The following is a 12407-nucleotide window of genomic DNA, read 5'->3' on the forward strand; positions in this document are numbered from 1 at the left end:
GACTATATTCCTAGATGTTAGGAATTCTGGGTGTACGTATAAATGGGAATATTTTCTTAATTTCTATTCTGATAATTATTAGTGTAAAAAATACAACATATTTTTGTGTATTTTGTATTCTGCAACTTTATTGAATTTAATAGTTCTAACAGTTTTTTTTATGAAGTCTTGAGTATTTTTTGTATGTAATATCTCATCTGCAAATAATGACAGTTTTACTTCTTTCCAATTTGGATGCCTTTTTTTTTCTTGCCTAATTGTTCTGGCTGAGATTTCTAATACTCTGTTGAATAAAAGTGATAAAGTGGTAAAGAGTTGAAAAAACAGACATTCTTGTCTTACTCCTGATCTTAAAGGAAAAGCTTTCAGATCTTTACCATTGAGTATGTTATATGTGCTCTTTATTATCTTGATGTATGTTCCCTCTATACCCACTTTGTTGAGAGTTTTTATCATAAAATGATACTGAATTTTGTCATTTACTTTTTCTGCATCTATTGAGATCATTGTATAATTTTTACCCTTCATTTTGTTAATGTGGTATATACTACATTGATTCATTTGTGGATGCTGAACTATCCTTGAATCTCTGTAATTAATCCCACTCATTCATGGTATATGATTCTTTTAATGTACTGTTGAATTCAGTTTGCTAATATTTTGGAGAGAATTTTTACGTCTATGTTCATCAGGGATATTGGCCTCTAGCTTTTCTTTTTTGTGGCATCCTTGTCTGGTTTTGGTAACAGGGTAGTGCTGGCCTTGTGAAATGTTTTGGAAGAGTTTCCTCCTCTTTTCTGGATGAATTTGAGGATTGGTATTCTTCCTTGAGCGTTGGTAGAATTCACCAGGGAAACCATATGGTTCTAGACTTTTGTTTTTTGGGTGGTTTTCAAGTACTGTTTCCGTCTTCTTACTAGTAATTGGTCTTTCAGATTTTGTATTTCTCCATGATCCAGTCTTGGTTAATTTACATATTTCTAGGAAGTTATCCATTTCTTCTAGGTTGTTCCGTTTGTTTGCATATGAGTTTTCATAGCATTCTGTTATGATCCTTTGTATTCTGTGATATCAGTCATAACATCTCTTTCATTTGTGATTTTTTTGAGTATTTTTTTCTTGGTCAGTCTAGCTCAATTTTTCAAAGAAACAGTTCTTAGTCTCATCAAGAGATTGATTTTTTTCCTATTGCTATTTTAGTCTATTTCATTTATTTCTTCCCTAAATTTTGTTATTTCCTTACTTCTACTAACTTTGGCCTTCGTTTGTTCTCTTTTTCCCCCTTCTTTAAGGTGTAAACTTAGTTTGTTTCTGGAGGTAGGCATTTATTGCTATCAACTTCACTGTTAGAACTTCCTTGTTAGATGCTTTTGCTGCATCCTGTAAATTTTGTTATGTTACATCTCTATCTTTGTCTCAAGGTATATCCTTATCCTTATTTCTCTTTTGATTTTTTTCTTGATCCACTGGTTGGATGTTGTTTAATCTCTACATACATGTGAATTTTTTAGTGTTCTTTGTATAGTTAATTTCTGGTTTCATACAATTATAGTCGAAAAAGATGCCTGATATTATTTCAGTCTTAAAATCACTAGGACTTTGTTTTGTGGCCTAACATATGATCTATCTTAGAAATGTTCCATGTGCACTTAAGAAAAACATGTTTTGTTTTGTTTTTTTTTTTTAGAAAAACATGTATTTAAAAAAAGAAAAACATATATTTGTTGCTTTTGTATGGAATGTTCTGTAAATATCTATTAAGTCCATCTGGTCTAATACATCGTTTAAGATGAATCATTTTCTTTTTCTTTTTTTTTAAGATTTTATTTATTTATTCACAAGAGACAGAGAGAGAGAGAGGGGCAGAGACACAGGCAGAGGGAGAAGCAGGCTGCATTCAGGGAGCCCAATGTGGGACTCGATCCCGGGTCTCCAGGATTACACCCTGGGCTGAAGGCAGCGCTAAACCGCTGAGCCATCGGGGCTGTCCAGATCAATGTTTCCTTATTGATTTTTCTGTCTAGATGATTTGTTCATTGAACTAATAGAGGCATTAGAGTCCCTATATATAATAAATTATAATAATTATCTAAATACTATTATTGTATTTCTCCTTTTAGGTCTGGTGCTTATATGTTAGGGGCTCCTATGTTGGTTGCATAAATATTTACAAAAGTTAAATCTACTTCTTTGTTTTTCCCTTTCTCATTATATAACATTCTTTTTTGTGTTTTGTGTTTTATTACAAGTCATTGTTTAAAGTATTTTGTCTGATACAAGTGTAGCTACCAGAGTTTTATTTTGGTTTGTATTTGCTTGTAATATCTTTTTCCACTTCTTTTTTTTCTTTTTAAAGACTTTATGTATTTGTTCATGAGAAACACAGAGAGAGAGAGAGAGAGAGAGAGAGAGAGAGAGAGGCAGAGACACAGGCAGGCTCCATGCAGGGAGCCTGACGTGGGACTTGATCCTGGGTCTCCAGGATCACACCCTGGGCTGAAGGCGGCACTAAACCGCTGGGCCACCTGGGCTGCCCTCTTTTTCCATTTCTTCATTGGGTGTCTCTCTTGCAGGCAGCATATAGATGAGTCTTGTTTTTTTATCCAGCCAGCCATTCTTTTTTTTATTATTATTACAGAATTTAATCTATTTACTTTCAAGGTAATTATTGATATGTATGTGCTTATTGCCATTTTGCTCATTGTTTTGTGGCTGTTTTTGTAGTTCTCCTCTGTTCCTTTAGTCTTTTGTTCACTTGCTTTGTGGTTTGATGACTTCCTTTAGTGGTATGCTTATATTCCTTCCTCTTTATCTTTTGGGTATTTACTGTAGGTTTTTATTTTGTGGTTACCATGATGCTTACCTATAACAACTTATAAGTCTGTTTTAAGTTGCTAACAACTTGTTTGATCCCATTCTAAGTCTCAACATTTTAATTCTGCTCCCCACATTTTATGGTGTTGATTTTACATTTTGCATCTTTTTATCTTGTATTTCCCTTAACTAATTATTGAATCAAAGTTATTTTTATTACATTTGTCTTTTAACCTTCATACTAGCTTTATAAGTAATTCCCTACCTTTACTATCCTATATATTTACCTTTCCAGTTTCACATGTGTTCTTGTTACCAATTAGCTCCCTTATTCGCCTGAAGAAGTCCCTTTGACATCTTTCCTACAACCAGTTTAGTGGTGATGAACTCCTTTAGCTTTCACTTTTCTGGAAAACTCTTTCTCTTTCCATTCTGGAAGATAATCTTGGCAGGTAGAGTATTCTTGGTTGTTTTCTTTTAGCACTTTGAATATATTGTGCTATATCTTCTTGGCCTGTAAAGGTTGTGCTGAAAAATCTGTTGATGGTCTTTGGGGATTCTCTTATATGTAACAATTTTTTTCTCTTGTTGCTTATAATATTCTCTCCTTGTCTTTAACTTTTGACATTTTAATTGTAATGTGTCTTAGTGTGGGTCTCTTTGGGTTCATATATTTTGGAACTCTCTGGGCCTCCTGAATCTGGTGTATATCTCCTTCCCTACATTTAGGAAGTTTTCAGGCATATTTCTTCAAATAATAATTCTGCCTCTTCCTTTCCTTCTGGAAGCTCTTCTGGAAGAAGCAGCTCTTCTGGAAGCTTGCAGTTCAAATATGAGTCCATTTGATATCCTTTCACTTCTTGAAGCTATTTTTACCTTTTATATCATTATTTTTCTTTTGCTGCTCTGATTGGGTGAATTCCACTGCCTTATCCTTAGGTTGACTGATCCTTAATTTATGTTTCATATCTAGTCTGCTATTGAACCCCCTTATTATATTGTTTAGTTCCATTATTATATTTCTTCAGCTCTATGATTTCTGGTTGGCACTTTGTTATAATTTTTTCCCTGTTGAAGTTCTCACTCCGTTCATCCAGTCTCCTCCCCAGTTTAGTGAGCATTTTATGACCATTACTTTGAACTCTTAATACATTTTCTTAGGTTCCTTAAGGGTTTGTGTGTGTGTGTGTGTGTGTGTGTGTGTGTGGTTTTTTTAAAGATTTTATTTATTCATGAGAGACACATAGAGGCAGAGGGAGAAGCAGGCCCCATGGAGGGAGCCTGATGTGGGACTCGATCTCTGGACCCAGGATCACACCCTAAGCCAAAGGCAAACACTCAACCACTGACTCACTCAGGCGTCGTCCCTCCTTAAGGCTTTTTTATGAGGTTTTAGCTTATCTTTCACTTGGAACATATTCCTGTTTCTTCATTTTGCTTGACCCTCTGTATTGGTTTCTGTACAGTAGATGGAACATCTTTTCTAGTCTTGAAGGAATGACCTTGTAGAGGAGTTGAACCTTTTCATTTGGTCCTTCCCCAACTCTCAGTCATCCCTCAAAGCTTTGAGTGTGTCAAGCAGCCTGTTTTATTTTTAATAGTTCCCAGTAGTTAAGGATGTGGCAAGAGGTGTCAGTGTCCCATAATGGAGGATCTCTGCATCTACATTCAGGGTGACTGGAACCCAGACCTTTAGGCAGCTGCTTTTAAAAGTATGGAGGTACATACAGTTCTCAGGAGGCACAAGCATAAGCCTCATTGACCACCAGAGCCAGGCAGGTATGGTATGTCCCCCCGGTGGCATTCATAAAAATAGAGGTTCCGGACAAGTATATGACCTCCGTTCTGGGAGATACCAACAAACTGGAGAAAGACCAAGAGCACCAAGATGGCATTTATAGCCTGTGTTCTTTAAGGAAGCACCAGAAGCCACTAAATGTTTGCGAAACCTGAGTCCTGCCCTTAGTCCAAAGCTCCAGGACCAATTGGCCTTTTCACAGGAAACTCAAGGTATGCCTTAGTCTATTGTCTGTGCAGCATCCTGAGGGTGGTAGCCTGCCAAGGGCCATCCCTCTGATGAACACAGTCCCTGGAAAATCCAGGATGCAAGCTCCTTCAGGCACCAGAGCCAAGTGATTAAGGGGTGCCCCTTGAGCATCAGGCACCAGTTGGAAAGCCCCCTTCCAGGAGACACTGGCCCTCTGGAGCATGGCAGAGGGTGAGCGTGAAGATTAGTGCCTGCCCTCAGAGGTCTATGGAAAGGATATCAGTCAACCTCCAGATGATTGTTATCATTAGAAGTCTGCCCCTCAGGTTCTGATGATTAGCTAATAGGCCTCCTGCACAGAAAGACTAAGCTCCTGGGTCAATTGCCTCTTGCTGTGCCCGGGAGGGATGGTAGCTGGTAGCCGTTTAGGCACTCTTTGTGCATTGGTTACAGTCCTTGGGGACTCATGAATGTAAGCTCCATTGGCCACCAGTGTCAGGTGATGTAGAAGTATTCCTTGGCAGCAGTCACAAAAATTGGGGCACCAGGGGAGGGTTATGAACTCCTGTCTAGGTGATTATTATGTTCCCATGTGACTAGAAACCCAAACACCTCTGTTCTCTAGAGACAGGTGTTTAAGAGATGTCCTCTTGGGCAACACCCACAAAAGTCAGGGCACCAGACACATGTAAAGGTTCCCTTCTGGGAAACAGCAAAGGGAGAGTGCTTCATCCCTGGAGTGTTCCAGCAGGCTTCTAGATGTGTAAGTTAATTTAGCTGCCTGCCCTTCAGGTGGAGGCTTTAAGCAGGTTAATGTTCTCCACTTTAAGCTTCTTCTGAGCTGGACCCAGGGGCAAGTCAGTTCCAGTACACAAACCCTTTTTAGAGGCATTTCTCAGATTGCTACAGACTTGTGGGACCCACTAGGGGGACTCATCTCTTATGTTCCTATCTTAAAAGTTAGGGTGCTCAGTGTGGGGTTTGAACCTTTCACTCCTTAGGAAGAAGTTTCAGGTATTTAAGTTCCCTCCAAGTTGTGGTTCACAGCACCAGGGGTGGGGGTTCATGGTTAGATTGTGTCCCAGCCTCTCCTACCCACTTTGATGTGGTTTTTTCTTGTTTGCTGAATGTATAGTAATCACTCAGTTAGCCTTTAGATTTTTTTAAGAGGAAATTGGTTCCATATGTAGCTGTAGGTGCACTCTATTCCTGAGGGTGGAGTTCAGGTTCTTACTACATCATCATCTTGAATCAGACCAAGTTCTCTGTTTCTTACAGATCTTCTGTCTGGCTTTTCTATCCATTATTGAAAGTAAGGTATTGAAGGGGCACCTGGGTGGCCCAAGGCATCCAACTCTTGGTTTGCGCACGAGTCATGATCTTGGGGTTGTGGGAACGAGCCCCACATCAGGACCCACACTCAGCAAGGAGTTGGATTCTCTCCCTCTGCCCCTCCCTCCATTTGCACTCTCTCAAACGTGCACACTCTCTCTCTGAAATAAGTCTTAAAAAAAAAAAAATAGGGACACCCAGGTGACTCAGTGGTTGAACACCTGGCTTCCGCCTGGGGTGTGTGTGATCCTGGAGTCCCAGGATCGAGTCCCGCATGAGGGCTCCCTGCATGGAGCCGCCTTCTGTCTCTGCCTCACTTTGTGTCTCTCATGAATGAATAAATAAAATCTTTTAAAGAAAGAAAGAAAGAAAATAAGGTATTGAAATCTCTGGTTATTTTCGCAGAATTATCTATTTCTCTCTTTAATTCTGTCAATTTTTACCTCATGTAATTTTGGGACTCTGTTAGGTTTGTATGTGTTTTATGATAGTATCTTCTTGCTGAATTGAACCATTTATCAGTGTAGTACTTCTGGGTCTCCTATAATCCTTTTTTACTTTAAGTCTATTTTGTCTCATCATAAAATAGCTACCAGCCCTTTTTTGGTTACTATTTCCATGAAAAAAAATTTTTTTCTTATCCTTTTACATTCAGATGCTTTACGGTTTGGATTTTTTGTTTTTTTTTAAGATTTTTATTTATTTATTCATGAGAGATATTTATTCTTTATCCATGCAGGGAGCCTGCTTCTCCCTCTGCCTGTATCTCTGCCTCTGTGTGTCTCATGAATAAATAATTTTTTTTTTAAATCTTAAAAAAAATAAACTGAATCTCTTGTAGATAGATATAGATGGATCTTTCCTTTTTTTTTTTTCTCCCTTCTTTTTTCCATTCTTCTTACCTCTGCCTTTTAACTGGGGGCTTTAATCTACTTTCATTTGAAGTAATTACTGATAAAGAGTTATTTCTGCGATACAGCTATCTGCTTTCTCTGCCTTATATGTGTTACTTAATTTCCTTCATGACAGCTTCTCTTTTTTATATCTAGATTTTTTTTATAATGAGCCTTTTTGATTCCCCTCTTTTCTTTTTTCTTTTTCTTTTCTTTTCTTTTTTTTTTTTTTTTTTTTTTTATGATAGAGAGAGAGAGGCAGAGACACAGGCAGAGGGAGAAGCAGGCTCCATGCACTGGGAGCCCCAATGTGGGATTCGATCCCGGGTCTCCAGGATTGCGCCCTGGGCCAAAGGCAGGCGCCAAACCGCTGTGCCACCCAGGGATCCCAATTCCCCTCTTTTCTGTATATTTTTAGTTATTTTCTTAGAGATTCCAAATAATACTTGTAACAACCTAGACTGAATAAAAGCAGCTTAGTTTCAAGAGTTACACTTTTTCCTTTACATCTCTACTCCTTTCCCTTTAGTATTGTAATTGTGATAGAAATTATATCTTTTTACATTATTTCCATTTACATAGATGTAATTATTACTCTATGTATTTAAAGGCAAATACATTGAGTAATAATTACACTGAAAGTACAATAATGCTGGCTTTTATATTTACTTAGGTGGTTATCTTTACTATTTGCTAATGTTCTTTATTTCTTTTTATGGTTTTAGTTACAGTCTAGTCTTGTCCTTGTATTTCAGCCTGAAGGACTCCATTTAATGGTTCTTTTAAAACATGGTTCTTTTAAAAATGAACTCCACTAACCTAGTGCTGAATTTCCCCTTCACAATGGTCTTTTAAAACATTTACATAGAATATAGGCAAAGAGGTATGCATACATTATCATCAAATGATTTATCCTCTGTTGATGCAGTAAAGCAGTAAGTCCCATGGGTGCCTGAGATTCATCCTGGAAACTTAATATAAACAGGCCCTACCTAGACCTACATAGTTTGCAGAGTCAAAATGGAAAGACTTTGCTGCCTGCTGGTTTTCTCACCATTGCTGGGCAATGATGATACATGTCGAATCATCTAAATGTCTATTGAATACCTATAGAATGAATCTTTATGTGCCTCATGAAACTGTCAGACTTTCTTGTATCAAGCTATTTTTTTATTTTTAATATTTTATGGTTTAGTTTATATTTTCTCTTATTTTGTTATATGCAGACAACAGACCTTCCTAATAAGATATTTAATCCATTTTAAGCAAAGCACCTCCGTTTAGCCTCTTTTTATAGGCAAGTATGTTTATCATTTAGGTGCCTATGGTTCATGCTTGAAGTTTTAATGACAAAGAATGAAAACAATAGCCATGCATTTATGAAGAAGATGGCAGAGAACATCAAGTTAACAAAAGATGCCCAGTCTCCAGATGAATCCAAGATGAATGAAGTAAGATATGTATTAGGCCAGTGTGTATTAAGATAATTACAGGAAAAAATATTACAATCCTTGTCCCACTTGTTCTTCCCATTACATAATAAATTAGATTACAGAATGTTTGTAAAAATATATATTTATGGTCAGTTTGATTGTATTTTATTATAATTGAATTCTATTATTTGAGGAATGTTTATTACCTGGAAAAGGACTTTAAAACTTCTACAGAGCAAGAAGATAAAAACTAATAAAATTTACTACTCTGCTGTCTTATGAACTTTTAGTAAGTTACACAGAGAAGTAAATACTCCTTTTTGTATGTTTCCCTTGGTTTAGTTTGGTTTGGTTTATTTGTTTTTAGCGCATACTTGGCATTCATGTTAATTAGGTAAAGGGTTTTTTGTTGTTGCTTACCAGGAGGCTGCACATAAAGAAGAAATGTAAACATAAATGTGAAATGTTCAAGGAATACCCACATAACCTTTTGATTTCATTTTATGCATCCGGTAGAATTGGTACTTGTGGTTACTTTGTGCTACTGAAAGTTATATAAGATCTTTCTTTCTTTCTTCCCTAGAAACTTTATACAGTATGTGATGTGGCTCTGTGTGTTATAAATAGTAAAAGTGCTTTGTGCAATGCAGATTCACCAAAGGATCCAGTCCTTCCAATGAAATTTTTTACACAACCTGAAAAGGTAATTTTTTTTCTTCATCGTTCTACCACCACACTAAACTGATTTAAATTTCACTTACCATCAACCTGAGTGGCAGATAGTGGATTGTCTTGACTACGGAGTAAGAAATACCTCCTTGTATTTGTATCAAGGAATGGGAGATTGTCTCCCTGAACAAATGTCATTCTCAGGCAGCCCAGGTGGCTCAGCGGTTTAGCACCGCCTTCAGCCCAGGGCCTGATCCTGGAGATCCAGGATCAAGTCCCAAGTCGGGCTCCCTGTATGGAGCCTGCCTCTCTCTGCCTGGTCTCTGCCTCTCTCTCTCCCTCTCTCTCTCTCTCTCTGTGTGTCTCTCATGAACAAATAAATAAAATCTTTAAAAAAAAAAAAATGTCATCTCACCTTATAGAGTAGAATGCAAATCAAAGTTGATGTTCTTATGTAACTATTCCTTCTCAATATTTCTAGTATGTAAGAGGAGTTTTTTGATTTCTTAAATTATTTTAATCTCACATTATTTATTTATTAAAAAGATTGTATTCATTTATTTGACAGCACAAACAGGGAGAGCTGCAGGCAGAGGGAGAGGGAGAAACAGAATCCCTATTGAGCAGGGAGCCTCATGCAGGGCTCAATCCCAGGACCCTGGGATCATGACCTGAGCTGAAGGCAGACACTTAACCGACAGAGAGCTACCCAGGAACCTGTTAATCTCACTTTATTAAAACAGTGTATTTTATCAGGCAAGAAATAAATGTTTGGTACAGTGTAAATATATATAAAATATATAATATGTATGAAATAATGTTAGAATTAACATTGGTCTTACCAAATGATACCAAATGATAACCCTGTATTTTTTTTTAAGAGTTTATTTATTTATTCATAGAGACACACAGAGAGAGAGAGGCACAGAGACATACACAGGCAGAGGGAGAAGCAGGCTCCACCCAGGGAGCCTGACATGGGACTCAATCCCAGGTCTCCAGGATCAGGCCCTAGGCTGAAGGTGGCGCTAAACCACTGAGCCACCTGGGCTGCCCCAATAAACCTGTATTCTAATCAACTGCTTCTAACTTGAGAGACTTTAGACAGGTTAACTCTTCCAAGCCTCAGTTTCTATCTCTCTAAAATGCAAGTGATAATACCTATGAACAATTACTAATATTATGTCTATAATTTTATGTTTATAATAGTTTGTCATTTAGTAAGTATTCAGTATATGGTAGTAATAGTTAATACATCATATATTTGTTCTGCTATCAGCAAATTAAGTTTTCCACGGAAGTTTACCTACCAGCTAACTAAAAGCTCTTTGTTTTTCCAACTAATCAGAATTTAAAAACTTTTTTTAGGGGTGCCTGCTCCCCTTGCTTGTGAATATTCTCTCTCTCTCTCTCTCTCTCTGTCAAATAAATAAAATCCTTTTTAAAAAATTTTTGTATTTATTTCTGGCTTTAAGGAAGTATTTGGAAGTTTAACCTTCCTGTGCTTTGTTTAAAAAACAGAATCCTAATTTTTTTTTAAGTAGGCTCCACACCCAAATGGGGCTTGAACTCGGGACCCTGAGATCAAGAGTCACAGGCTCTACCAAGTGAGCCAGCCAAGCACCCCCAGAATAAAAACATGTTTTTAATTGGGGAAAAAAAATTTTTTTAAAGATTTTATTAATTTTTTTAAAGATTTTATTTATTTATTCACAAGAACACCCACAGAGAGACAGAGACACAGGCAGAGGGAGAAGCAGGCTCCATGCAGGGAGCCTGATGTGGGACTCGATCCCGGGACTCCAGGACCACACCATGGGCCAAAGGCAGGCCTTCTTAAGAACTACTTTTTTCTGTTTTCAGTGAATGCCTTTCTTCATTTCCTTTTTTGATATGTTGCTTTTAATCTGATATAAATTTAGGGACGCCTGGGTGGCTCCGTGGTTGAGCATCTGCCTTCGACTCAGAGCGTGATCCCACGATCCGTGATCAAGTGCCGCATCAGGCTCCTTGCAGGGAACCTACTTCTCCCTCTGCCTGTGTCTATACTGCTCTCTCTCGTGTCTCTTATGAATGAATAAATAAAATCTTAAAAAGAAAGATATAAATTTAAACTCTAGGAAACTAAGTATTTAAGATAATGAGCCTAGTGAGGCCATAATATATCTCAATGAATAAAGTACCCAGGCTTTGTGACATTTATTTTAGGTTCATAAAAGTGTTTGTCCCCCACCCCCACCCCCCAAAAAAGATACAGCTGTGCCTGGAACACATGCCAAAACTGTGATTTCTTTCTTCCTTTCTTTTCTTTTTTCTTTTCTTTCCTTTTCTTTTCTTTTCTTTTTCTTTTCTTTCTTTTCTTTTCTTTTCTTTCTTTCTTTCTTTAATTTTTTCTTTTTTTGTGATTTCTTGATGGGCAAATTTAAGCCATCGGTTCTTTCCTATAACAACAGTGTGAAGGTAAATTTAATAAGAGAAAAGAACAAAACTATTTTTTTAAGTGAGATTACTGAAATTAATAAACTTATTGGTCATAGTGAATCACTTATGTGACACTGTCATGATTTATCTGTGTGCTATTACCCGGATATTTAACAGAAATTTCAAAGAATTCTTAAGTTTCATATAGATGAAACTTTTAAGAAAGTACCATCAGTGTCCACATTAACTCTATTAACGTAAACATCACTGCTGCCAAAGAACATTATAATTCACTTAATTATATTTTGGCAGTGTATTTACCTATATGATTTGGACAGTCTGCTTATGGTTCTAAGAAATATAATATTTTTAATTAAAGTTACAATTTTTCAATGGGAATAATTTGCTTGAGATCCAGTGTGGAGTTATTTTAGTGAATATTGAGTGCCTAATATATGCACTGTACCATTTTGGATGCTTTGGGATTCCAAATGAAGTAGATTTTATACAGTAGAGAAAGTAGTTCAGTGAATAACCTGGAGACTGACTGCCCTGAACTATATGAAAAAAATAGGAATGTGTTTTATTTAAAATGTGATTTAAGGTCACCTGGGTGGCTCAGTCAGTTGGTTGTCTGCCTTTGGCCCCAGTCATGATCCTTGGGTCCTGGGATCAAGCCCCAAGTTGGGCTGTCTCCTCAGCAGGGAGCCTTTTCTCCTCCCTTTCCCTCTGTGGTGTCTCTCAAATAAACAAATAAAATCTTTAAAAAGTAAATAAATAAAATGTGATTAACTTAAATCACTTAATTGAGTTCTGGTATTTGCCAAGTCTTATGTGCCATTGAGTTAAAGCTACACT

The 12407-nt window shown here is 37.1% G+C and overlaps 1 protein-coding gene across 1 annotated transcript in view; it reads left to right on the top strand.

The window, feature by feature from the left end:
- PDS5A (PDS5 cohesin associated factor A) overlaps positions 1 to 12407 on the top strand; it is a 151360-nt gene that overhangs the window by 119822 nt on the left and 19131 nt on the right. Inside the window, 2 exon segments of the mRNA NM_001313809.1 lie at positions 8345 to 8477; positions 9043 to 9162. Coding sequence (NP_001300738.1) covers positions 8345 to 8477; positions 9043 to 9162 — 253 coding nt within the window.

Source organism: Canis lupus, chromosome 3, assembly GCF_011100685.1.
Source record: "Canis lupus familiaris isolate Mischka breed German Shepherd chromosome 3, alternate assembly UU_Cfam_GSD_1.0, whole genome shotgun sequence".
NCBI classification, from domain to species: Eukaryota; Metazoa; Chordata; class Mammalia; order Carnivora; family Canidae; genus Canis; species Canis lupus.